This window comes from Coregonus clupeaformis, chromosome 36 (assembly GCF_020615455.1).
Source record: "Coregonus clupeaformis isolate EN_2021a chromosome 36, ASM2061545v1, whole genome shotgun sequence".
NCBI classification, from domain to species: Eukaryota; Metazoa; Chordata; class Actinopteri; order Salmoniformes; family Salmonidae; genus Coregonus; species Coregonus clupeaformis.
The window spans coordinates 8,421,526-8,446,047 of NC_059227.1; the positions used below are offsets into that span (position 1 = coordinate 8,421,526).

At 41.7% G+C, this 24,522-nt stretch overlaps 1 protein-coding gene across 2 annotated transcripts; it reads right to left on the reverse strand.

Moving 5' to 3' along the window:
* Positions 1 to 1,439: 1,439 nt before the first annotated feature.
* Positions 1,440 to 7,884, reverse strand: LOC121552712. 2 transcript variants are annotated; one of them, XM_045211184.1, is made up of 9 exons: positions 7,687 to 7,884; positions 4,675 to 4,743; positions 4,457 to 4,579; positions 4,176 to 4,229; positions 3,759 to 3,774; positions 3,313 to 3,507; positions 2,930 to 3,132; positions 2,743 to 2,830; positions 1,440 to 1,868 (listed from the first exon to the last, which is right to left on the reverse strand). In XM_045211184.1, the coding sequence occupies exons 2-9, from the start codon at positions 4,687 to 4,689 to the stop codon at positions 1,753 to 1,755; spliced, it is 810 nt and encodes a 269-aa protein (XP_045067119.1). In that variant the 5' UTR covers positions 4,690 to 4,743; positions 7,687 to 7,884; the 3' UTR covers positions 1,440 to 1,752. The 2 variants fall into 2 exon arrangements, with proteins under 2 accessions (XP_045067119.1, XP_045067120.1); XM_045211185.1 differs by lacking the exon at positions 7,687 to 7,884 and having other exon boundaries at positions 4,675 to 5,328.
* Positions 7,885 to 24,522: the final 16,638 nt, after the last annotated feature.

Below are 24,522 nucleotides of genomic sequence, written 5' to 3' on the forward strand. Positions count from 1 at the left end.
GGCTTTTTATTTGCAACTCTGAAGGTCAGCATCCCGGAGTCACCTCTTCACTGTTGACGTTGAGACTGGTGTTTTGCGGGTACCATTTAATGAAGCTGCCAGTTGAGGACCTGTGAGCGTCTGTTTCTCAAACTAGACACTAATGTATTTGTCCTCTTGCTCAGTTGTGCACCGGGGCCTCCCACTCCTCTTTCTATTCTGGTTAGAGCCAGTTTGCGCTGTTCTGTGAAGGGAGTAGTACACAGCGTTGTACGAGATCTTCAGTTTCTTGGGAATTTCTCGCATGGAATAGCCTTCATTTCTCAGAACAAGAATAGACTGACGAGTTTCAGAAAAAAGTTATTTGTTTCTGGACATTTTGATCCTGTAATCGAACCCAAAATTGCTGTTGCTCCAGATACTCAACTAGTCTCAAGAAGGCCAGTTTTATTGCTTCTTTAATCAGCACAACAGTTTTCAGCTGTGCTAACATAATTGCAAAGGGGTTTTCTAATGATCAATTAGCCTTTTAAAATGATAAACTTGAATTAGCAAACACAATGTGCAATTGGAACACAGGACTGATGGTTGCTGATAATGGGCCTATGTATTCCTTTGTAGATATTCCATTAAAAGTCAGCCGTTTCCAGCTACAATAGCCATTTACAACATTAACAATGTCTACACCGTGTTTCTGATCAATTTTATGTTCTTTTAATGGACAAAAAAAATGCTTTTCTTTCAAAAACAAGGACATTTCTAAGTGACCCCAAACTTTTGAACGGTAGTGTACAGTGAGGGAAAAAAGTATTTGATCCCCTGCTGATTTTGTAAGTTTGCTCACTGACAAAGACATGATCAGTCTATAATGTTAATGGTAGGTTTATTTGAACAGTGAGAGACAGAATAACAACAACAAAATCCAGAAAAAAGCATGTCAACAATTTTATAAATTGATTTGCATTTTAATGAGGGAAATAAGTATTTGACCCCTCTGCAAAACATGACTTAGTACTTGGTGGCAAAACCCTTGTTGGCAATCACAGAGGTCAGACGTTTCTTGTAGTTGGCCACCAGGTTTGCACACATCTCAGGAGGGATTTTGTCCCACTCCTCATTGCAGATCTTCTCCAAGTCATTAAGGTTTCGAGGTTGACGTTTGGCAACTTGAACCTTCAGCTCCCTCCGCAGATTTTCTCACCCAAGATTTGACGGTACATGGCCCCGTCCATCGTCCCTTTGATGCGGTGAAGTTGTCCTGTCCCCTTAGCAGAAAAACACCCCCAAAGCATAATGTTTCTACCTCCATGTTTGACGGTGGGGATGGTGTTCTTAGGGTCATAGGCAGCATTCCTCCTCCTCCAAACACGGCGAGTTGAGTTGATGCCAAAGAGCTCGATTTTGGTCTCATCTGACCACAACACTTTCACCCAGTTCTCCTCTGAATCATTTCTTTGTCAGTGGGCAAACGTACAAAATCAGCAGGGGATCAAATACTTTTTTCCCTCACTGTATATATATTTTTATTTATACTCCCATCAAAAGGTGTCTCAAGCATTACATGACATTGTCTTTATATTTATCTACATTAATGGAGTTAATTATTTCCCAATTTTGACAAAACACACAATAGTTGTTCCAGACTCACTTAGGCTATAAGTGCATATTCTAAGGTTTATAGTTAGTTATATTTCTAGGGTTCAATTGCCAAATGTTTTGACTAACAATAGACATTTTTCTAAATCAGACTTCAATCCACTTATTCACTCATTATTACAACTTAAAGGCTGGGGAGCAATGTGCTTCATCCTCATTTTGCACTTCATGATCACACACAGGCACTTCATCTGTTGCAGTGGTTGAGGTAAGACTCAGCGATTCTGGCCAACCTAAAGAAACAAAACCACATCAGATGTTACTGACAGTATCTTGTCCTGATATAAATCTAATATCCTGCAACTTTATGAGCCACAGGCCCTTATTGTGTCATCCTAAACCCTAAACACCATTGGATATGTTTTTCATTAAAGGGGCGGCAGGTAACTTAGTGGTTAAGAGCGCTGGGCCAGTAACCGAAAGGTCACTGGTTCGAATCCCCAAGCCAACTAGGTGACAAATCAGTCGATGTGCCCTTGAGCAAGGCACTTAACACTAATTGCTCCTGTAAGTCGCTCTGGATAAGAGCGTCTGCTAAATGACTAAAATGTAAATGTATACTTAGGAATTTTGGCAAAGATGCCCTTTATCTACTTCCCCAGAGTCAGATGAACTCGTGGATACCATTTTTATGTCTCTGCAGTTTGAAGGAAGTTTGTTAATTAGCGCTAGTGCAATTGCTAACTAGTGTTAGCGCAATGACTGGAAGGCTATGGGTCTCTACTAGCATGCTAGCAGATACCCATGACTGGAAGGCTACGGGTATCTACTAGCATGCATAGACATAAAAATCATATCCACAAGTTCATCTGACTCTGCGGGGGAAGTAGATAAAGGGCCTCATTGCCAAAATCCCGAAGTATCCCTTTAATGTTCCTGTTATTCATAAAGGCAATGTCAGCATCATTGACTTCTTCACACTATAAACACCCAGGCACAATTAACACAGTACAACTAGGAGCTAGTGTGGTATCAGGTTGCAGAATTCAATTTTGATTACTGATGCTAACATAACATTTGAAATTGTACTTTCATCTTATCTTGATGTGATATCAATTTGACCCGTGTTCATGTAATTACAATGATAATATCAATGAATATACCTACATGAATTTAGATCTGACTTAAACAATTGGAAAACCTCAGTTGTGAACCACCCGATGATCATATGAGGGTCAAAGGAAGAAACTGCAATCTGTGAAAAAATAACAATAAATAAAAACTGGTTCTCCTTGTATAAAAAGTATTCTATAGAGTCACATTGTATTTAAAATGGTGTAAAATGATAGAATACCTCAGGATGTATATTAAGCTTCTTCAGAATCTCTTTAACAACTTCTTCATTTTGAGGACACTCCAGTAGTCCCTGGCTCTCATGGAAGAGACAGTCCACTGTGAGTATTACATCACCTCTGGTCACTAGTCTGCTGCTGTCAGGTACGGTGTAGTCTGGGTTGAAGGTGTGATGCAGCACTACCAGAATGACAGGTTTACCAACTGTCAAAAAGGAAACAAAATACATGTCAACTCTTAACCATGGATATGTGTAGCCTAGTAATGTATGCTAAATGTAAAAATATGCATAAATTACTGTTGCCATTGTCAATTACTTTTATTTTGACCCTAAACATGGAAGACAGTAGCTGTCAGAGGAATTTGGTCAGATTACTGAACTACCTGGAATCTGCTGCAGTGCTGCCTCAATATCAGTCCCAGCAAGAGAGACGATGGGACAGAAAACCAGGATGACATCACTCTCCTCTTGTGATGTCACCTCAGTAAAGGTAGTGGTTGCGGTGAGTTGCTGTGTTATGCCCTCATGAGACCCCAGAGTATTCCCAGCTACAGTAACTAGTATAGCTATCCTTGGCTCTACAGAGAGAAAAAACATTTATGTAAAAAATGCCTGTGCTGCAACAATGGTACATTGTGGTACATTTACAAGCGGCAAAATTGCAATGAAATACATAGTTGACATTTCTGAAATATGCCCCTGATTGTGCAGTGATATCCGCTTTGCAGCAACACTTTTCTTAACCTGTGCTGCAGCGCAGGGAAACGTAATAAGCTGCCCACCTCTGGGTATAATATCAACGTTCAATTTGTAACAGGTAGTTACTTACTTTTTGGAGAATCCTGCTGCAACAGAGAGAAGTTCAGAAATGAACCCAAAAAGTAAATTCTCTCAACTTTGTATAAAAGTTAACCGTTTTTTTGGTGCTGTGACTCACTCTGATCACCCAATCAATGTCTATCAGCTGCTGGGGTTGCTACAGAGAGGAGGTCAAAGGGTGGTGTAGTGTAGCCATGTAATAAGTAACCCTGCTGATTGTTTCATTGCTGATTGCTTGTTTTTAGCTCCCAGAGCTAATGACTAGGCTTTAGCTAAGTGGGATAATGTGGTATTGACAGTCCAGATTCAATACATTTAATCATCCCTAGGAAAGTGTCTGGACACCAGCATAATATATTGTATATTTTTGTACAATCACATCAGCCATTGCGCAAAGTAGCAAAGTTTGAAATTAGAAAATAAATACCTCCAGGTTTTTATACTCAAGGGCTTCACTGGGTTCAATAAACTCCCAGTCAGTCTGCAAGTTAAAATACACAGTATAGAGAGAAAAGTTCAGAAATTACACAACTTTGTATCATAAACAATTGATAAGATTACAAAGCTTTATTGTATGATGATGTAACCCTTATTAACATCGCATATTGAACATTTAATTAAACGTCGCATATATACCATTTCATTAATATATACTAATTTAATTGTACAGTTGTTAATATCAGCTGATAAGAACCAAAGTTTGTTTACAATGTCAGGGTCTTTGTTAACGTCTGTAGGAAGTTGGTTTGGCTCTCCTGTTGCTGTGTGGTCACCCATTGCATCTGACAAGAGGTCCTCTTGAGGCCTACTTAAAGGTGCTAAGATTTCCATCTGCAAATATCCCTAATGTCAATAACTTATCAATAGAAGAAAATGAATAAAAAACTAGGAAAGAGAGGTCGATTGAACATTTGCAGCATCTTTACCTCCTTATTGTTCATGACTGACTGTATTTCACTGACCCTGCAGAGCGACACAGACAGGATCACCTGTAACTGAAATATAGACAAGGGGGTAGCTGCATCCCAATATGGCGACCATATCAATATGGGCGAGTGGGTGTGTCGAAAGGAAAGTAGTGGGTGTGTCAAAAGGAAAGTAGTGGGCGTGTGGAAAGGAGTGGGTGTGTCGAAAGCGCTTTGCTATAGGTTAGACGGTTTTGATTGAACTGTGTTTTTATTCTTTCATTTTTTATCACGCAACTACCTTAAATTGAGCTATAGTTTGGACTTCTGTTTTGAAGCCAGAGGATGAGTCAGTCATATTTCACTGTTAGTTTTACACAAATAATTGTACATTTTCAGTTATAAAACTGACGTAATTGTTTTATTAAAAGTATTGATGATGGGGTGTACTGTTACTTCATGCGTTGTATGTGTGTGCTTACTGTGACGGTCACCCTGATATTGGCTACTAGGTAGCTACTTCCCACGCTGTTGCCGGACAGTAGTGCTCGTCAAGCGGGACCGAAGGGCATTGTTTCCCGGTGTTGTTGCTGTTCATGCCCTCCCCATTGAATAGTAGATTGTATGTACAGTGGGGAGAACAAGTATTTGATACACTGCCGATTTTGCAGGTTTTCCTACTTGCATGTAGAGGTCTGTAATTTTATCATAGGTACACTTCAACTGTGAGAGACGGAATCTAAAACAAAAATCCAGAAAATCACATTGTATGATTTTTAAGTAATTCATTTGCATTTTATTGCATGACATAAGTATTTGATCACCTACCAACCAGTAAGAATTCTGGCTCTCACAGACCTGTTAGTTTTTCTTTCAGAAGCCCTCCTGTTCTCCACTCATTACCTGTATTAACTGCACCTGTTTGAACTCGTTACCTGTATAAAAGACACCTGTCCACACACTCAATCAAACAGACTCCAACTTCTCCATAATGGCCAAGACCAGAGAGCTGTGTAGGGACATCAGGGATAAAATTGTAGACCTGCACAAGGCTGGGATGGGCTACAGGACAATAGGCAAGCAGCTTGGTGAGAAGGCAACAACTGTAGGCGCAATTATTAGAAAATAGAAGAAGTTCAAGATGACGGTCAATCACCCTCGGTCTGGGGCTCCATGCAAGATCTCACCTCGTGGGGCATCAATGATCAGGAGGAAGGTGAGGGATCAGCCCAGAACTACACGGCAGGACCTGGTCAATGACCTGAAGAGAGCTGGGACCACAGTCTCAAAGAAAACCATTAGTAACACACTACGCCGTCATGGATTAAAATCCTGCAGCGCACGCAAGGTCCCCCTGCTCAAGCCAGCACATGTCCAGGCCTGTCTGAAGTTTGCCAATGACCATCTGGATGATCCAGAGGAGGAATGGGAGAAGGTCATGTGGTCTGATGAGACAAAAATAGAGCTTTTTGGTCTAAACTCCACTCGCGGTGTTTGGAGGAAGAAGAAGGATGAGTACAACCCCAAGAACACCATCCCAACCGTGAAGCATAGAGGTGGAAAGTAAAAGTAAAAATAATTTCAAATTCCTTATATTATGCAAACCAGACGGCACAATTTTCTTGTTTTATTTAAATGTACGGATAGCCAGGAAAACATTCCAACACTCAGACATTCATTTACAAACGAAGCATGTGTTTAGTGAGTCTGCCAGATTAGAGGCAGTAGGGATGACCAGGGATGTTCTCTTGACAAGTGCTTGAATTTCACCATTTTCCTGTCAGAATGTAACGAGTACTTTTGGGTGTCAGGGAAAATGTATGGAGTAAAAAGTACATTATTTTCTTTAGGAATGTAGTGAAGTAAAAGTAAAATTTGTCCAAAATATAAATAGTAAAGTAAAGTACAGATACTTAAGTAGTACTTTAAAGTATTTTTACTTAAGTACTTTACACCACTGCCTCCCAGGCCCACCCATGGCTGGGCCCCTGCCCAGTCATGTGAAATCCATAGATTAGGGTCTAATAAATTCCTTTCAATTGACTGATTTCCTTACATGAACGGTAACTCAGTAAAATCATTGAAATTGTTGCATGTTGCGTTTATATTTTTGTTCATTATAGATGGTTATCAAATTAGTTATTTCTTGTGTATGCTAGGCTGCTTTCCTACTTTAAATAAAATCACGTGAGAGAAACAATGGCCACCTTAGCTACCGCCGGCGACACTACCATGATACCAAGTAGGAAGCACCTTAAGTCGGCAGGCACGTTTATGCAACACTGGTGCAATGGTCGCCTGTTTACTTGTTGTGCGGCCCAATCAGCCACGAAAACGGTTTTGAGTGGCAACAAATCTGCCCAATTAGTTTACTCGCTTTCCATACTCTCACTCCTTTCGACACACACACTCGCCCATACTCCGGTTGCCATATTGGGCTGCAGCTACCCATACATGGAAATACAGTACATAGCCTAATTACATGGTTTGTGGCTGGGGCAAGAATAATACATCCAATTTAAGAATATCAATTTGTTTACCTGCACCATACTCTCACGATGTCAACCAACACAGAAATGAAACAAACTAGTCACAACATCAGGTTTGGATGAGAGAGGGTCTTCAAATACCAGAACAAAAGTCATATTATCTTAACATGTTATGTAAACACATCTGTACTGCTTCTATTTTCACTCTTGAAACGTCCTCCTGATTTCTAGTAATCAGAAAGTGAAAGTGTCAGTATGCACAGCCAACACTCTTTTGCTCTGACAAAATTATTGGTTACTTACACAACAGTTCATTCTTGTCACAACAATACACCATTTTCTAATAAAGTAAAGGTCAAATTGCATTACACAATGCAAGTATTGATTGGTTTAACAGTAAGAATCTGCATGTGAGTTCATTGACTGACCCTGCAAAGCAAACGAGACAGCAACACAGACCCTGCAAAGCAACACAGACATCGATTGTGGCTGAGGCAAGGAAAATATGTGCAATTTAAGAATATCAATTAGTTTAGCTACTTACCGCACAATACTGTCACGATGTCAACCAAGACAGAAAATAAGCAAACTAGTCACAAACATCAGGTTTGGTGAGAGGGTCGTCAAAAACCAGATCAAAAGTCGTATTATCTTAACTTGATCTGTCTGTCTGTACTTCTTCTACTTTCACTCTTGAAACGCACAGATAGAACAATGAGACAGATATTTCACCAGATGTATAAATGTGAAGCATCCGCTTGGTGTTTCCACTCAAGACCAAATATGGTCGTGAGAGGAAGCCCACTGTCCGGCAGCGGGACAAGGATGAAACAAGATGGATTTTGGCCGACATTCTGCAAATGTTCTCGATTAAACATTTGATCTTTATACAGTTTTCTAAGTTTTGTAGACTTTACCCTTTGCAAACTTTTTAAAAATTGTTTAGAACGATTGCAAAAGCTAATTGAGTGATTGCACACGCATACTTCAACGGGTGCTGAGCGTTAGTCAATTTATCAATTATTCCGCGCTCTGGCAAACTCAGATGATAGCGCTCTGAAATCGGAGTAGATAGCCAGAGTGAATTTACGAACTCATTTGTTCCCATTGGAAATGACAGGCTGGGGCCTCCCGAGTGGCGCAGTGCTAGCTGTCGTAGCAGGCCGCGACCTGGAGACCCATGGGGCGGCGCACAATTGGCCCCGCATCGTCCAGGGTAGGGGAGGGTTTGGCTGGCAGGGATGTCCTTATCCCATCGCGCTATAGCGACCCCAGTGGCGGGCCGGGTGCAGTGCACGCTGACTCGGTCGCCAGGTGTACGGTGTTTCCTCCGACACATTGGTGCGGCTGGCTTCCGGGTTAAGCGGACGCTGGGTCAAGAAGCAGTGCAGTGCGGCTCGGTTGTGTTGTGTTTTGGAGGACGCACGACTCTCGACCTTCGCCTCTCCCGTGTCCTCACAGGGGGGTTGCAGCGATGGAACAGCGACTGTAACTACTACCAATTGGATACCACGAAAAAGGGGGTAAAATACCCCCCCCCAAAAAAAGTCAAGGAAATTACAGGCTGGGGTCTAGCTTGGTTAAGTTATAAAAAAATATCAGCAGCATCCTTGGCACCCTCTGACAACGTTGAGTCTAGGAAATGTCTGGTTGCGACAACCAATCATACAGCTGTTTGCAACCAACAAGTAACCAACAATTGCACTAGCCAACCAATTCGAGACGCCTGTGCAACCAAGACGTAACCAAGAATAGACCAATGAGAAAAAAGCTATAGAATTGGCCGGAACTAGAAGAGGAGCGTCCCTCCTCTCTGTCTCTACCATGAGTATTTAATTAAACAGTAACGTTTAAAATATTTAGCGGTGTAGCTCCTCCAGTGACAGGCATGAGGCAAGAGGTCTTGATTTGAATACAGGGCTTTAATGCTGGTCAACCCGTGAGAACTGGTTTAAAGAAAGAAAAAATACATTAACAAAATAATGCCATATGCATGTCTCACACATCTGGCGTTATAATCAAGCTCATACAGCTAGACACTTTATGTATATTTTACACCAAAAAATGACGCACGTAAACACAAACACCCTCATAGCAAAATAAATAGTCAACAAACCTCATTGCTGCTTATCACACAGAGGTGCTAAACATCATTTTAAATGTCCTTTATCTTCTTCTGTATACTTTCTTTGTAAGTATGCACTTAAACACGATAACAGTGGAAAAATAATTCGCTTTTTGCGGTAAAGTTTTCTCGGTGCGTCGCTAAAGGCACTCGGGTGACAACACTCGGGCGGAACCAATAATTAGTTCCGTCTTGCTGTAAACGTACAATTCAGAAGAAATTTAATAATAAAAAGTGCAAATACATGAAATAAACTGGCGACAGAGGCAGTTACAAGCGGCTTATGTGATCATTTTCTGAAATCAGAAGTTTTGTTGTCTGCTGTTTTCGATTGGAATATCTAGCAGTAGCAGATCAGTGCATTAGGCTACATCATGTTAGTACAGTTGGCTAACAGTACTTACAGTAACAGTAGCTAGCTGTGTGTTTTGACAGGTTTTCAAAATAGTTTGTCACATCATCATCAAAATAGTCTGTCAGCTAGGGCTGGGCGATATGGCCAAATTATCATATCATATCGCCCAAATTATCATATCAAGTTATAAAAAAATTAAAAAGGACACTGACGGTATTTTACGGTATTTTATGTTTAGGAATAATACAAGTTCTACATTTGCTTTATAAGTAGTGAGTGAACCTAGGGTGGCAACACATATATTCTAAGTGATTTCAATTGGTCTTTCTCCATTCCGATTGTTTTATACTGTTCAATTCAACTTAAACCAAAAATTATTTTCATCAATTTCTGCATTTCCTGCACTCATTTGAGATCATTTCCACACTGCCACGTAGGGCTGCACGATATGGCCAAACCATTTAGGCCTTATTTTTAACCAAATGTTGCTATTGAGATTTAGAGCAAAACGCTGGGTAACTGTTGGAATCATGGAAATAGAATGATTATTCTAATTCTATAGTTAGAATATAATAGTGGGCACTTTGAATACGGTGTTTGACATGCCAACTAATGAAAATGCCAGGGAGGAGTTATTGTGACTGGGTAGGAACCAAAGTGATGGTCAGTGTTTCCTAGGGGACCCTATAACCTTTGGCTACATTTAATGTTGTCTCTTAGCTACTTCATGTAGCTAACATATTCATGCTTTGCGTAGTCCTCTTTGATTTAGAAGATACTGTTGCACAATCAACGTGTTGATTTAGGTCGCACCATCCCTGGTATTATCAGGCTGTATAGCTAGCTACATTTGCCCCGACTCAGTACATTTATTAGCTAGCTGGCTAACTAGCTAACACAATTTCTGCCCAACTTGCTAAGAAAAGACAAACTAGCCGTCTGCAGATGTAAGAAACACAAACTAATAGTGTAATTATAGAACGCTAGTGGATTTATATTAATAAGCAAAGTGAAAACAGCATCGTTGTTATCAACATTGTTGCATGTGCTGCATTGACCATGCAGACTGAAAGCAAATTGTCTCGTGGTTGAGGAACAACAAATGTGCTTCCATAGCAGCCACATTGTATTCCTTCTCTATTTATCTCTTGCTTCTCCTTCATTTAGGAATAAATTAATGTTAAAAACTGTTCAACCAGTGGCGGCTCCTGAAAAAATTCTCAGGGGGGGCAATTTTTCTGATGATTTAGGTGACCTACACACATTTTAAAAAAGATATGTCCAGCAACAACATGAAGACAGGGGCAGCATATAAGTCAATACCAGAAGCATTTATTGACTGATCTCAAAAGTGTTGGCTTACCAGGGTTGGTGGAGCCCTCAGTTTCATCTTTGCCTCGCAAAGCTAACTCAAACACTCCGCAAAACTTCACACACTGGATTAGCCGGCTGAGGATGTGGCGGTTCTTGCTAATGTCGTAGTAAATATATTTGTTATAGTGAATATGGAATATGATATGTTGAGTAAAATGTTGTGCTAAGATCTATTTAGGTCAGGAGCTGGTTATAAGTTCTGTTCCTATCCAATAACAATGGACAAAAGGGTCCTATCTTGTCAGCCTTGTCAGCAGGTGGCCAAGGACAACACCCACGCCATAGGCCTCTCAGTTCTTCCAACTCACGAGTTCTTGCACTGAGGACACACACACACACACAAACACACACACACACACATCATCACTGTTAAACACACACACACACACACACACACACACACACACATCATCACTGTTAAACACACACACACACACACACACAAATCCCCTCTCTTAGGCTGAACATTTGAAGACAGAGAACCCGACTCAGAGCCAATGCAACAGTGACAGTAGCCTGGAGGGGACCTCGCCCAACTCATCAGGACCAATCAGAAGATCAGAACTACTAGATTCAACCTACTTCATTTATTGCATAAAATGTCTGCACACAATGTTTCGGGGCTCTCTTCAGATAATAATAATAATAATAATAATATGCCATTTAGCAGACGCTTTTATCCAAAGCGACTTACAGTCATGCGTGCATACATTTTTGTGTATGGGTGGTCCCGGGGATCGAACCCACTACCTTGGCGTTACAAGCGCAGTGCTCTACCAGCTGAGCTACAGAAAGTGGATACTCATGGATGCGCATCGCAATTGTAAAATGTCAACACAATTGGAGACACCACGTCATTTTTGGAGACATGTTATTGACAGTAAACTATTGTAGATGCGACTGCTAACTAAATAAAACATTTTAGCTGGCTAGCTAATCATCTTAGCTAAATGTGGAGCAAACAATTCAGTTATTTACCGTTAATTTGAGGGATTGGGGTGAAAGAAATCGAGTTACATAGTGATACTTTACGATATACTGTATTGACAATATCGCAATATTTTAGCGCTAGTTGGCTGTACCTGCACCAAAAACACCATTATTGTTCCTTCATAGCTTGTTCTCAATCTTTTCACATTGGGAGCCAATTTGTTTTCAGCACTTTTATTTCCATGACTGATCAAAACTCGTTCTCATGGCTTTCTGATCCCTCTGCAACAGACATATGGTGCGCAATAAAATCACAGTATCGAATCGCAATACGTATAGAATCATGAGACTCGCAATGCATATATCTTATCGTGAGGTTCCTGGCAATTCCCAGCCCAAGTTCATTTGCCACAACAAATCTCTTCGCTAGCAAACGCGATGTCTTCTCCAAAACGGCAATGTGTCTCCAGCAATGTTTACTTTTTTGACGTTCTATGGCATCTCCACTTTCCAAGCATATATGACCACATGTAATATTTTGGTAAGTGATGCAAATAGTGAACTATGTAGGGCCAGGATGTAAAATATATGTAGCTGCAGCAATTTCTCTTATCTGATATGGTAAGTAATGGGGCTTAATGTATAGCTCCCTAAGAGTTTGACGAACGGGTCCGTGCACGCGATTCCAGATATCTTTACCTCTGAATAAACTCCCTTTATTATACCATATCCACCCTGTCCAAAGTCTCTACTTGGTCTCAGTTCTCCAGTAAACTTGTGATTATCAACACTAACCTCATCGTTGTGGCGGCGGACAGCTAGCCTGTATCCCTCATCCAGTTGAGTGGCAATGTCTTTTTCGTTCGTACCAATTTTTGGAAAATCCTCGGGTGTAGGACTTTCCGCCTTTAGTAGAAACCTGTTGAATTATTAAATTTGGTCTGGGAGGTCCTAATTGTTTCGTTGCCAATTTATCTTCATTTGTTCGCCGACAAAAAGGAACTTCTTTCAAAGACACAATCGAGTTGCACTGAACGCTATAGCCATCTTGATAGTAGTACGTGAATTGATTGATGAGGCTACCCGCTCTTTTCTTAGTTACGTTCATGGTTACGTTACGTATGACGAAAGCACGTAAGTGCAAGCCCTCAGACACCCATAGAGATTGTATTGAAAGCTCTGAAATTTGAAAAAAATAGATTTTACATGGGAGTCTATGACAGACTTCTGGGCGATTTTCAACCTGACTGAAATCGCCCCGAAAGGGGGGGGAGCCATTTGAAGCACGACTTTAGCCTGATTGGATTGGACATTTAGTGGCAGTGTGGCACTGTGGCAGATCAGACGTCTAGATTACAACACTGATAACTACTGTTGCCGTGATATAATTGATTAGAAAAAAAATCCCTTCCTTTTCCCGTTTGGCAGTGCGTCGCCCATATCGCCCTATTGAACACACCGCCCCTGTGTTCAACTATTGTCTTTCTCTCTCTTTGAGTCAACTACTTACATGTTATACACTGCCGTGCTAGCTAGCTGTAGCTTTTGCTTTCAGTACTAGATTATTTCTCTGATTCTTTGATTTGGTGGACAACATGTCAGTTCATTCTGCAAGAGCTCTGATAGGCTGGAGGATGTCCTCCGGAAGTTGTGACATGTACACGTCCGGCTACACCATGGTGTTACAGAGTGCTGTTGAGGCTACTGTAGGCCTTCTTTGCAAAATAGTGTGTTTTAATCAGTTATTTGGTGACATGATTAAATTTAGTATAGTTTTATCTAAAAAGGATACATTTTAAAATGTTTTACCATTTTAAAAAATATGAAATTCACTGAGGATGGTCCTCCCCTTCCTCCTCTGAGGAGCCTCCACTGCTAGGTAGCTAGCAGTTGATATTGAATAAATATTAAACTTGCTTGTGTGAGTGTGTCAGCCATGGCCTGTTATCTCCACTTCCGTCTGGCAGATGGTTACAGAGCATTCACCACCAGGCCATGAGACTGTTGAAAAGCCTAGCTATCCACCTGCACAACCTTCTGTTCACATGCACCTTAGGATACTATTTCCACTGACTCTCTGTAACAGTATTGCTTCCGTCCCTCTCCTTTCCCCAACCTGGGCTCGAGCCAGGGACCCTCTGAACACATCAACAACTTGCCACCCACAAAGCATCGTTACCTACCGCTCCACAAAAGCTGTGTCCCTTGCGCACGCACGCCGCTCACTCACTCCCATCACTGCTGTTATTATTTATTACTATTTATTTCACTGCTCACTTTCTACTTGTTGACATAGCACATATCATAGTACATACCGATACTACCAGTTTTACTCCTACTTTTATACCTTTTTGTGTTAATGTTGTTTTATATTTTATATTTTGATATTTCACTGCACTTTAGAGAGGTAGCCCAATAATGGACTAAAGGAGCCTAACGTTACTCCTTATAGTCCAAGGACCTTACATGTTCTGTTTTTAAAGGTGAATTGGCTCTGGAAGCCAAAAAAGCAAATTACTCCATCTAAACGTGAATTGATTCTCAATTGTGGTACGGTTCTAGACACATCTAAATAATTTCACAACTGCAAAATACACACTGTTTTAATTGGATTTAACATAGTTGCAGCCGACAGTATTTTTCAGTAACAACATGTTTGTGGTGTCTGTCTTCCATTTGCACACAGGTGTTAGGAGACGCAGACAGCTAATTAGCACAGGTAACCGTCTGTTTTACGTAAACACGCTGTAACATGGAGATATGGCCGTGTGGAAACACGAACCCTATAAAGCTGTGTATCAATTTAACCTTTAAAAAAACGAATAATAATCTCGCTGATATGAAAGATAAGGTCCTTAAGCTTCCAAAACTGTACCGCAAACGATGCGTGTTAATGTTCTGACCAAGCGTCGGGACTCTTAACAAAACTCCCCCCTACAGAAGACGCCTTCGTCTAATGACATGTAATGTAATGGAACTGGGAGTCATGATCAAGGGCTATGTTGAGGTAGCTTGCAAGTAAGCATTTCATTGCACAGTGTACACCCTGCTGTATCCTGTGTATATGATGAATAAAATTGGATTTGATTTCATTCCACTTGATTTGATTTTTGACAATAAGGCTGTACTTCTCCGAGGTGGCAACCCAGCAACAACGCACACTTGCTGGGCCAACACGAGACTTAGTTCAGCCTTTATAGGAAGCAGACCTTCAAGTGGGTGGTTGAAAATGCTCTGTGGTATGCTGGGTATTTGGTGGCATCGATGAAGAGTGAAGCCAAGAAACATGCTGCCCATCAGATGACTTTCAAGGAGTACTTGGAGGTCCCACCCCACCATCCAGCATCCAGTCCACACCTCTACCCTCATCAGTCCTATGCTCCTCCTCCGACATGTCCAACGCATCACATTTTAGTTTAAGTGTCTGTTTAGTTTATGATTAAAGATCTCACCATGAACACCTTACAAACGTCTACATGACGTCTACATGTACATGATTTTGTAAAAAAAAAAAAATCATTGCCAGAGTAATCTAATCAATTTCATTTGTCGATTTAGCTAAAATAGGTGTAGTGTATTGAGATTATGATGGTGTTAAATGTTTTTTAAGTGGAACTGAAAGAATGTTGATTTTAGTATCAAGAGGGAATGTTTTAGTGTAACGCCACATACAACAGACAGGAAGTGTGTTGTAGACAGGGGAGACTGGTGATTGGCCAGAAGAGGGAGCATCTTTTTGCATTGTTTATAAATAGGGGCTAGACTACAGAAAGGGCAGAGCGGCCATTCTGAGGCGTCGCTCTCCGGGTGTCATGTCACCTGTCACTTATGCTGAAGCTTGTGATCTGAATAAACTTAGGATCAAGGATTCAGTATGAGCGGACTCCTTTGTTTATCAGCAATAATTGCCACCACTCACTCGATACGACAAATGGCGCCCAACGTGGGGCTGGTCTGCAGTCCTCCTCTGCTTCATTTGTAGCCGCCAAGCTAACTCAAGCTAACTCGGTCTGAAGTCATGACCAGACAAGGGTGAGTTTTTTTTCCTCACAAGCTTTGTGAGATTGTTAGTTTTGATACTGCTTGTGTACACTGGAGGGGGTGTACCATACGACCGTGCCTCGTGGAGTTATTGCTGATGACTGGGGGTCTGGCTAATCATTATAAAATTTTAAAAAACAGGCGCAAAAGTGGTTAGAGTTTATGGATTGTTTATAGAGATGTGTTGCTTGAATAGTAAGTCAAGAACAATCGGGGCCAAGATATGTATACAAGTTAGGACATTGCAGGATTTGATAAGACCTCGAAACGGGGCGACCGCATGGTGGGCCATAAAATCCTGGGAACGCGTTATGGGTTTCAGGTCAGTCAGTCAGTCTTGACTGGAGTTTGGTTGAAGATTTATTGGGGGTTGCTTGCCCATCTTCTGTCCGACGGGATATTTGCATGGGGGGGACCGCTCATATAAATAGCCATACTCACGGCAGCCTAAATTTAGGACCAAGGAAACAGTCATTAAAGACGCAATGTCGGGTACATTGTTTTTATGCTACATGGTGCATACAGGCTAATGCTAATGCTAAATGCTAATATGCTGCATGCTAACATGTGACCGTAGAGGTCCACTGCGATGGTAATAAAGCCTCTTAAATTATGTCTGTATGTGGAATTTCGGTTCTATGTTTTGTGAGCGCTGTTAAATGTTGTTTGACTATGAGGGGGAAACGGGAGGTAAAGTGGGACTGTTAACTGTCTGTTTGGGGGGAGAGATCTAAAATCTCCCTTCCACGGTGAAAAAGTATTTTTGAATGGATTTGCGCATGCGTTTAATTTTGCGACACTACACTACAGAAAGGGGGAGTTTATGGCACGAGATTAGGACACGTTTTGGTTTACGGTACTAAACTACAACACGTTTTTGCTAATGGGTCATATTTCTGTTGGGGGCTGCAGGGGGAGACAGAGAAACACACAGACAAAGAGATATTTGGACACGAGTATTCTAGTTGTTACATCGGCGGATGGTTAAAGATGGAACTTGTTTTGTGACCTATTGAATTTATAAATTAGATGTATGGTAACGGATTATAATAAATTGAATTAGAAGACGATTAAAATTAAATTAAATGTTTTTGAGCGATCTATTTAGTTCTGAATTAAATGACGATTAAAATAAATAAATAAAATAAAAATGTTTTTGAGCGATCTATAATTTTTCCTGAGTTAATTCTTAGAGCGAATGCAAAACGAAGGAATATTGAATATGGTTGAAATAACTCAGTGATTGCATTAACTACTAAAATCTGTTTCTGTGTCTTTGTTCCCTTGTCATATGAGAGGAACGATAAGCGAGGGGAGAGAGGAGATACAGGAAGTGATGACGTGACATCACGTGACGCGACAGAGGAAAAGTCAAAAAAAAGGTTTTGAGATGACAATTTCACATAGGCTTGGCAAATACTATTTCATTAAAAATTGCATTTTGGAGGCTCTGTGCATCACTGGGGTTTGATTGGAGTTGTGTTGGGAATCAAGGACTGACATTATTCTGTAAATTTAAGATAATTAGGTGCCTATAGAGCAAGGGGGTTTATGGGAATTGTAGTAATGATAGGGTTAGAGGCTTTGTTTATGGGTATTTTAGTCTGAAGTTGACTACTTGCATTTGATGGGTTGTGGTAAGATAGCCAACACTAATTGATAAATTGGTGACATAGGATATAGGAATAAAAATTGGTTTTAATTATTCATGATTTTTAATTGAATTGTACAATAAGATTTTTGGAGTTGTTAGGTTTATATTAATAATTACAGGGGGGAAGCCATAGGCTATATAGTCTAAAATAAGATAATTCATAATAAAGGAATATAAAAGAGTAGTTACAATGGGGAGAAAGGACAGCAAGGCTATATGAAGGTGATTACACCGATTGATATAGTACAAAATAGTGACCCTTTAACTAAAGTATTGCGAGGTTATCCAGCAAGTGAAACAAAAGTTGCCCTTCATTCTCAAACAAAAACTGATAAAAGATTCCAGCGATAAGATAAACAAAGCTAAGAGATAAGGCTAAGGGAAGGAGAGCTTAGGGATGTTTATCCTCAGCTTCCAGGGATCATCCAGGAGGGTGATTGTTGCATCAGAGATGAAGACGAATAATAGATAGAGACAAGCAGAAAGCAGCGATAAAGGTGAATCCAAAACTCCAGAAGGAAGAAAATGAGATGTCTGGAAGAGAAGAGTGAGGTTAAAGAAGACGAGGATGATGAAGATGAGAGTGATTGAGAAGAGATCATGGGTGGATATGACTCTGTGATCAGAAGGAAGTTGGCAAGAGAGGAAAGAAGAAGGATACTAGAGATTTGATCTCTGATGGAAGTTGAAGGATACAAGAGATTCGAGTTCAGATGAAGACAGCGAGAAAGAGGAGACTGAAGGTGCTGTGTATTCAAAAGGAGTTTGTCCTACAAGGACTGGCACAGAAGAAATAGAAGGAGATATAGACCGATGCTTATCATGCCTGGATAAAGCAAATAGTTTAGAAGAAGTAACACAGCTGAAGATACAGAAGAGGAGAAACTGCTGAGAAAAGGATCCCAAGAATTGGAGGAGAAGAAGAATACATTGAGGCCAAGATGCTGAAGAAAAGTAAGAAGATGATGGAAGATGATATTTCGAGGACAGTACTTAGAATATGAGCTGTTGAAGAATCCTGATATGTCAACAAGAAAGAACAGGATCAAGAAGCTCTCAGAAAACTCAATCATACAACTGGTGGAGAAGAGAAGCTTTGGTTATGAAGAATCAGAGTGAACCAAATCAACAATCACTGTTACAGCTTCAACTGAACAATATCAAATGCAATTGTACCAGCCAAGGGGGGTACCAAATGTTCCATATCCACAGACAGTTTCTGGACAGACACAGAATTGGAGAGGAAGAGGACGAGAAGAAATAGAAGGAGGAGGAAGATTTCAGCTACACTTCCAGCAACTTTCAGAAGACTGTTATAATTAGGGACAGGTTGGTTACTTTACCTGTGAGTGCAATGCGTCAGGAGGAAACAACAGAGAACATTTTTAAGGAAGATACAGGGCCAGTCAAGATCACCTGTTCTCCAGGTGAACCCTAAAGAAGATACGAGGGGGGTGTCAGCTGATAGCATCGATTAGAGAAGAAGAGAAAATAGCTAACAATTGAAGTAAAACCAGAGGACTATGAGAAGTGATAGTGAATAGTGTAAAAACTTATCTGTGTTCAGCCTAAAGAGGTTAAACATCTCACTATGTAAAATTAACTAATTAGGATAGGGATTTGAGGTAGTAAAACAGTTAATTACTCTTAAGATACTAATATTAGACCATATACCTATTGCATTGTTGGGAAGAGATGCATTGTTTAAATTGAACTGTACAATAGGATGTACACTAAACGGCTGTCTGGTAGAAGATGTTAAAAGAATAGGGTTTTTGGGAATCATATTGGCTTAAAAAGATAATATCATAGGAAGGATGATAATCTATTAGACTGCCTATTAGACAATCTGTCTGGAAAATAAAGTTAAAAGGGGTGACGGTTATTCTGGGTTACATTCTTACACCAAGAGATTTCAGGCTAGGCTAAAAGGTGTTTAGTCGTTTGCCAAGTCTGTGTGTAAAGAAGTCAAAGGCAGGTGGGGACTTTCCCAATCACATATTCTAAAATTTGGTGGTAAAGGGATTTTGTGAATAAATCAGTGGAAAAAGTTTTTAAAGGTTATGAGAGAAAAGATTAGATTAAAATAAGTTAGGAGAACTAGGGTTGAAGGAACTCTAAGACAGTAAGCTAAGTTTCAAAGTTAGTAGTAAGAGAGAGAGAACAGTAGTGAAGGACATTTTAAAGTTTAGTGGGAAGATATGGTAGGAGTTTAGATCTGTTAGGAGCAGATGCATTGAGAAAGTATGTGTTGCTGAATGATAAGAGAAGATTGAGGGTGATTGAGTATCTTTAGTTACAGTTCCCAGCAGGGAGATCAAGGTAATTATAGGTGTATTTTTATAATCAAAAGTTTGAAAGTTAGGACTGAGAGTTGGGAAAAAGTGACACTAGTGGTGATAGATGGAAGTACAAGCAAAGACAACTTTTCTTTGGGGAAAATGGATGAAGCAACAAGGACATTAACACTTCAGTCTATTAAAACAACAGTGAGAAGCAATTTAACTCTTTCAACATTGATAGTTATTAAAGCCATAAATATATCGCATTTGATTCAACGATATGAAGTGGAAGAGGTTAGGAGTGACTGTTCACTTATTTGGCGTAATGTTACAGAGAAAGGTCAGGGAGAGAATATGGGTACTTATCTAGTGCAAGCATTAAAATTTGTTCCGGTTAAGAATTATTGGTTAAAAGGCTATGTAATTCATAAAGTAACGCTTATAATGGAAGAGTTGAGGTCTGTTGTAGCCTCCACTGTCATTGAGGGAGTTCAGGAGGAGTAGATTACAGTAGCCACTCCAACAGTAGATAATACACAGAGGATAACGGGAACTTTCGCACTAGAAGTAATTAGGGTTGATACAGCAACTAAATCAACTACTTTAATGGTAACTTTGGAAGGGATTAATGATACGATGGCAATAGCAAATGTAGGAAGTATGACACCGACAACAACTTTTCTGAAATTAAATGGGGAATTTTAGACTCAGGGGTTTATGTTACGGATGGAGAGTGCTGTCAATGATTGTACGAATAGGGTTAAAATAGGAGAGCAGATAGTAGTAGAGAACAATATAGATTCATCTGAAATAGTGATACTATCATGGAGGTACAGGATGAGGTCTTTGATTTTAATGACAGACAGGGAGAGGTATCTGATCAGTACCGCTCGTTAGGGAAGAGAGAAACTAAATGGATGGGTTTGATTCTTCTGTTGTGAAAATTAGAGATAGATAGGCAGGTAGGAATCTTTGGTTCCAGCGGTTAGCTCATTCTGTAATATCAGTGAGGAATCTTGAGGGTCCATGTCTGTTGAGAATTCCACCAAACATGTTAGAGACGGTCGCTCGACCTCTATCAAGTATGTGTCAATCTTATGCGTTGTCATGACTGTGGTATCAGCAACAGTCAGTAACAGATAAAATAATGTCGTTGTCAAAACATTTGTTTAAGCCTAGGTTTAGGTGTTATTGGGTTAAGTGAATTAACTTGTGTGAATTTGTTGGATGGTAAAGAAAATCAGGTAACAGCAAACCCTGAAACATTGGAGGTGAAACCAGTGAGGGCTAAAAGTTGTTTGTTCTAATAGAACATATTATATAAGGGGTATGTTTATGGGAATATCAGATTGTGATGACTATATGATAACTTTGGGTATGCATGACCTTAAGGGTAGTAATGAGAAATATGTAACTTTTTATGTACCAGGTAGTAGGAACAGCAGGACTTTGATGGTTAAAAGATTAGCTTTTGCCTGACAATGTGACTATGGGGAAGTTTAGAGATATTTGGAGGGTTTGTGGTGATAAAGCATATATATTCTTACCCTATGGATAGACAGGATGTTGTTACATGTCAACGTTGAAGCTTCCATATGAGGTTTCTACCATTATAAGAGGGGTAGCACCGGACACAGAAATCTGAAGCTATATTTGAAATTGGATGAAAAGAGACATGGCTACATGTCATAGTCTTCAAGCCTATCATTGAAGGATAAATCTAAGGGAGAAGGGGGGACTTTTTCCATGGTATGGTGTAACATTTGGAAAGATCATATTGATAATATTAGTAGATACTTTGAGTCCAGATAGTTCAGATATTATCATTAGGGTTATATATGCATTGAAGAATATAAGAGATGCGTTTGGGAGATCTGAGAAGACTTGGTTGCAAAATCAGGTAGGCCAGTAGGGGCAGTGATGGGTTACATTTTAATGGCAGCTTTGATAGCACTGTGTGTGATGTTTGTAATTTGTTACTGACCTTTGAGAAAGCTATGATATTGAGACAGGGAGAGTGATGCCTGGAGACAACACTCAGATGCCGGTGTTGACTGTTCCTGATCTGGATGAAGATGGACAAGTGGAACTGATGGATAAATATCATTCTTTTTGATTATTTGATCATTTTTTCAAAAAAAAAATGTTTCAATATTAGTGTGATTTGTAGTATGATTTATGAATCAAAGGGGGGAATGGGTTAATGTGATTCATATATCATTTATATAGCATTTTTATATTCTTAGTTGATATTGATGTTTAATTTGAAAGTGTTGTTTTGCAAAATATACTGTTTGGTTTTTTCTTTTCTTCCAGAAGCATTTGGGGGACATGTGGAGATTGAAATACTCAAACAGGGACAATATGAAGGGACAATATGACTGGAGGAGATGAAACAAGGAGGGTGTGGAAAGATTCCGATTCCATCATCAACAGTCCATTGGAAGAGGAGACTACGGGGAGATGAAGTGTAGTGGACTACATTCCAGTGTCTGCAATGAAATATAGACATGTGTAATACATAATTGTGTCATATTCTTAGGTATTAATTTTTGTAGAATGATGTTTGATGTTATTGAATACATGTGAGGATCTTAGATGTTTTTGTTTATTTCGGTGATGTTTAGGGACAGAGTGTCACGATCGTCTGAAGAAGCGGACCAATACGCAGCGCGTGGAGTGAACATGATGACTTTATTAAATAAAGCAACCACAAAAACAACAAATGACGATAGTGAAGTCCTCTGTAACACTGACAGAAACATGGAACAAAAACCCACAACCCCAAGGTGAAAACACACAGTATAAATATGGCTCCCAATCAGAGATAACGAGCCGACAGCTGACACTCGTTACCTCCGATTGGGAGTCATTGACCAAACATAGAAAAAACAACCTAGACTAACCAACATAGAAATACACCCAAGTGAAATGAACAACCCTGGCTCAAAATCAAAGTCCATAGAGCCAGAGTGTCACAGTACCCCCCTAAAGGTGCGAACTCCGGGCGCACCAGCAAACAGTCTAGGGAGGGTCTGGGTGGGCGTCTGTCTATGGTGGCGGCTCAGGCACTGGTCGTGGTCCCCACCCCACCATAGTCACTACCCGCTTGTGTAACCTCCTCCACACGACCACCCCCCAACTAAACCCCACAGGATTAAAGGGGCAGCACTGGACCAAGAGGCATCACCGGACTCAGGGGCAGCACCGGACTAAGGGGCAGCACCGGGCTAAGGGGGCAGCACCGGGCTAAGGGGCAGCACCGGACTAAGGGGCAGCACCGGGCTAAGGGGCAGCACCGGACTAAGGGGCAGCACCGCCTAAGGGGCAGCACCGGACTAAGGGCAGCACCGGGCTAAAGGCAGCACCGGGCTAAGGAGCAGCACCGGGCTAAGGGGCAGCACCGGACTGAATGGCGGATCCTGGCTGGCTGGCTCTGGCGGATCCTGGCTGGACGGCTCTGGCGGATCCTTGCTGGACGGCTCTGGCGGATCCTGGCTGGACGGCTCTGGCGGATCCTGGCTGGCTGGCTCTGGCTGGCTGACGGATCTGGCTGCTCATGGCTGGCTGACGGATCTGGCTGCTCATGGCTGGCTGACGGACCTGGCTGCTCATGGCTGGCTGACGGATCTGGCTGCTCATGGCTGGCTGACGGATCTGGCTGATCCTGTCTGGCGGAAGGCTCTGGCTGATCCTGTCTGGCGGAAGGCTCTGGCTGATCCTGTCTGGCGGAAGGCTCTGGCTGATCCTGTCTGGCGGAAGGCTCTGGCTGATCCTGTCTGGCGGAAGGCTCTGGCTGATCCTGTCTGGCGGAAGGCTCTAGCGGCTCCTGTCTGGCGGAAGGCTCTAGCGGCTCCGGTCTGGCGGACGGCTCTGAAGGCTCATGGCAGACGGGCGGCTTTGCAGGTTCAGTACAGACGGGCGGCTTTAGCGCCCCGTTGGGCAGACGGGCAGTTCAAGCGCCGTTGGGCAGACGGGCAGTTCAGGCGCCGTTGGGCAGAGCGGGCAGTTCAGGCGCCCGTTGGGCAGACGGGCAGTTCAGGCGCCGTTGGGCAGACGGGCAGTTCCGACGCCATAGGGCAGACGGGCAGTTCAAGCGCCGTTGGGCAGACGGCAGACTCTGGCCGTCTGAGGCGCACCTTAGGCCTGGCGCGTAGTGCCGGAACTGGAGGTACCGGGCTGAGGACACGCATCTCAGGGCTAGTGCGGGGAGAAGGAACAGGCCGGACTGGGCTGGCGACGCACACCGTAGGTTCTGTGCGTGGAGCAGGAACAGGCCGGGCTGGGCTGGCGACGCACACCGTGGGCTTGATGCGTGGAGTAGGAACAGGCCGGTCCGTACTGGGAACACACACCACTGGCTTTAACTGGGGATCAGGAACGGGCCGGACCGGACTGGTAACACACATCAGTCTCTCACGCCGTGCCGCAACAACTTCCCTTCCTCTACTCGCCAATGGCTCCCGTAATCCGATAGCCTTCTCTCCACGTCTCCCTGTAGCAGCCTCCTGCTGCCCAGCCGCCAACCATGTGCCCCCCAAAAACTTTTTGGGGTTGCCTCTCGTCCTTCCAACGATGATGGCCCTGCTGACGCCGTTGCTCCTCTCTCGCCAGGGCCT

What these genes read in the sequence shown, in the direction of transcription:
- LOC121552712 (XM_045211184.1), bottom strand. An exon ending in TTAACAAAGACCCTGACATT is followed by an intron (nt 4,230 to 4,456) that starts GTAAACAAACTT and finishes TTTAACTTGCAG; the next exon opens with ACTGACTGGGAGTTTATTGA. An exon ending in AGCACTGCAGCAGATTCCAG is followed by an intron (nt 3,133 to 3,312) that starts GTAGTTCAGTAA and finishes CCTTTTTGACAG; the next exon opens with TTGGTAAACCTGTCATTCTG.